The following is a 2500-nucleotide window of genomic DNA, read 5'->3' on the forward strand; positions in this document are numbered from 1 at the left end:
CTCTGTTCAACGAGAAAAAGCGAAGCAACCGAAACGCATGTTCAACATGGTTTACTCTTGTGAGATTGTTGTGTCAAAGGCATTTGACCTGTGAATATTCATCACGTCAAGTGTGTTACTCAGGTCACGAGAATTCTTTGACTTACAGGCATAATTAGGTAGAAGCGCTCAAGTTCCCATTGCGGCTGTTCTGTCAAATTCGCGGGGTTGCTTCGAAATTTCTTTAGGTCGAATTAAACGGTAATAAAACCGTTATTTCTAATATGCTGACTGTTATCAAATGATAACAGACATGTTTCACAAACGATATCAGCATTCGCCTAAAAGGCTCATGCTTGATATCTTCTTTCTCGACATGTCTTGTTATCATTTGCTAACAGTCAGCATATTAGAAATAACTCATAATATCACAGTCAAATCTAACGATAACGATTGTATAGCATTCGATTTCGGAATAGCAGAACCCATTAACCCGAGTCTCAAGTGCTCGGTCAAAAGCAAGGGAGTCTACTGCCATGTTGGAAATGTTGGATTGTCTTTTCCTGCTTTCGCAACTTTTCTGCTTTTCTGCTTTTCTGTTATTGTTCAGTTGCTGTTTCGTTTTCTCAGACAAAAATAACACATTTAAAATCAAAAAAGAAAAAAAAATATTGTCGAAACAGATCACAAAAAAAGGCTAACAAGTTCAGTGGGTGGAACAAATTTGGAAGGAACAGCGAAGAATGTCACGGTTACTTCATCGTAGACATTTTGACTGTGCGATTTGGCAATTATGAACGATGGCAGGAACTGAAGTGCGCCAGGCTGTATCAGTGAAGTCCTCTGGCTCATTTTCTGCGTCGAGGAAAGCTTCCAGGTATTTGTCGGTGTCGATGGACTGCAATTGTTGATATTGTTGTCGAAGCTCAGTCCCAGTGTAGACGATGCATCCAAGATGGCGTCCTTCGAAGGCTTTGTGACAGTGTGAAAGCTGTTGAGGGGTTTTCGGTGGATATTGTATGGCTACGACGAAGAAGGGTGGACAATGGTTCATGCTGGTGCGAACAGTTTAAATCGGCTGCTCATTTCCTGCCTTTTTGTGAGTGATGTGCGCTGATACACTGCAAGAGAACTCACAGTTTTGTGAGTTCTGGTACTTCCAAGGTCAGTTTTGTTTATGGCTGTTCCACGTACCTCAGTCGGTATAATTAAAACATTCTTTTCTGCTACTTCTCTGTTAAAGCTGGGTGGGAAAAGTTTGTTTTTATTCATTGCACAGCTAAATCTTTCTGATGCAATTACTTTCCTTTTATAAATTTGTGCTTTTTAAAAAAATGGGAGATTTGTGTTTCCTTCAGGTGAGATTTTTTTTCTTAAAAATCACAATTGACAAACTACTTCCTGTGCGATATCAAATTCACTAGGAACTTCCTGCGCGATTTCAGTTGATAAACAGTTCCTAGTTGACCAATGACAACAGCCGTTTTTGTCATGTGATCAGTCAAAATGCGATAAATTGTATTGAAGTACATGTATATATTTAAATCTGTAAATGATGATACGAGGGTCAACGGAGAAGTTCCGGGCCCGACTAGGAAGGATCGAGTTGACTCAAAAATTCAAAACTCGGCATGATTGAGGGACGGTTCTTAATCAGACTTCGTACAAAATTATACATATTTTTACCAGGTATTTTGTGTGACTTAAGCTTCTCAAAGTACCATACTCCCCTATTCTGCACACAACGGAGAAAACCAATAAAAGAGCAGTGATCCAATATATGCAAAGCAAAGGATTAAGCCCCCCTGGGAATGATAACATTACGGGTTCGAATCCCGGCTGGGCCTGGTGGGTTAAGGGTGGAGATTTTTCCGATCTCCCAAGTCACCTTATGTACAGATCTCATACTGCCTTATCCCCCTTCGTGTGTTCACGCAGGCACAAGACCAAGTGCGCACGGAAAAGATCCTGTAATCCACGGTAGGTTATAGAAACACAAAAATACCCAGCATGCTTCCCCCGAAAGCTCCGTATGGCTGCCTGAATGGCGGGGTAAAAACGATCATACACGTAAAATATCGTGTGAGTTTGGACCCATGAACTAAGAAAAGAAGTAAGGTGAGATGGGACTACTTACTATCCTTAGCGGACTGTGACTTCATGCAGAAAAAAACCCCGATGCTTCGGCGGATGATGACATTATTCAAAAATGCTGCAGAAAATCCGGGTTTTTTTCTGCAGAATAACTGAATAAAGTCATAATCCACTATGGGTAACTGACCTGATACCACGAGCAGCCCTCGCAGTTGCGCAATGAGGAGACACCGGACATGACGACGTTACCGCTCCACACCCAATCCCTCCCGTTCTCTTGCCTGAGTTGAGTCGCTGGGATTTTGACACTTGATTCGTCTGAAACAGAAAGAACCCAAAATACACTGAGTCCAGGTTCTGTCATTATTGTGGCTGCCTCCCGATCTTCAATTATAAGGACTCAAACACATTAAAGGCAGAGTAAGCC

At 41.7% G+C, this 2500-nt stretch overlaps 1 protein-coding gene across 2 annotated transcripts in view; it reads right to left on the minus strand.

Moving 5' to 3' along the window:
* Nucleotides 1–2500, minus strand: part of LOC138973806 (uncharacterized) — a 34889-nt gene that overhangs the window by 24722 nt on the left and 7667 nt on the right. For both annotated transcript variants that reach the window (XM_070346515.1, XM_070346514.1), the window contains exon 5: nt 2261–2391. In XM_070346515.1, the coding sequence (XP_070202616.1) occupies nt 2261–2391 (131 nt within the window). The remainder of the gene's footprint in view (nt 1–2260; nt 2392–2500) is intronic.

Source organism: Littorina saxatilis, linkage group LG8 (genome assembly GCF_037325665.1).
Source record: "Littorina saxatilis isolate snail1 linkage group LG8, US_GU_Lsax_2.0, whole genome shotgun sequence".
NCBI classification, from domain to species: Eukaryota; Metazoa; Mollusca; class Gastropoda; order Littorinimorpha; family Littorinidae; genus Littorina; species Littorina saxatilis.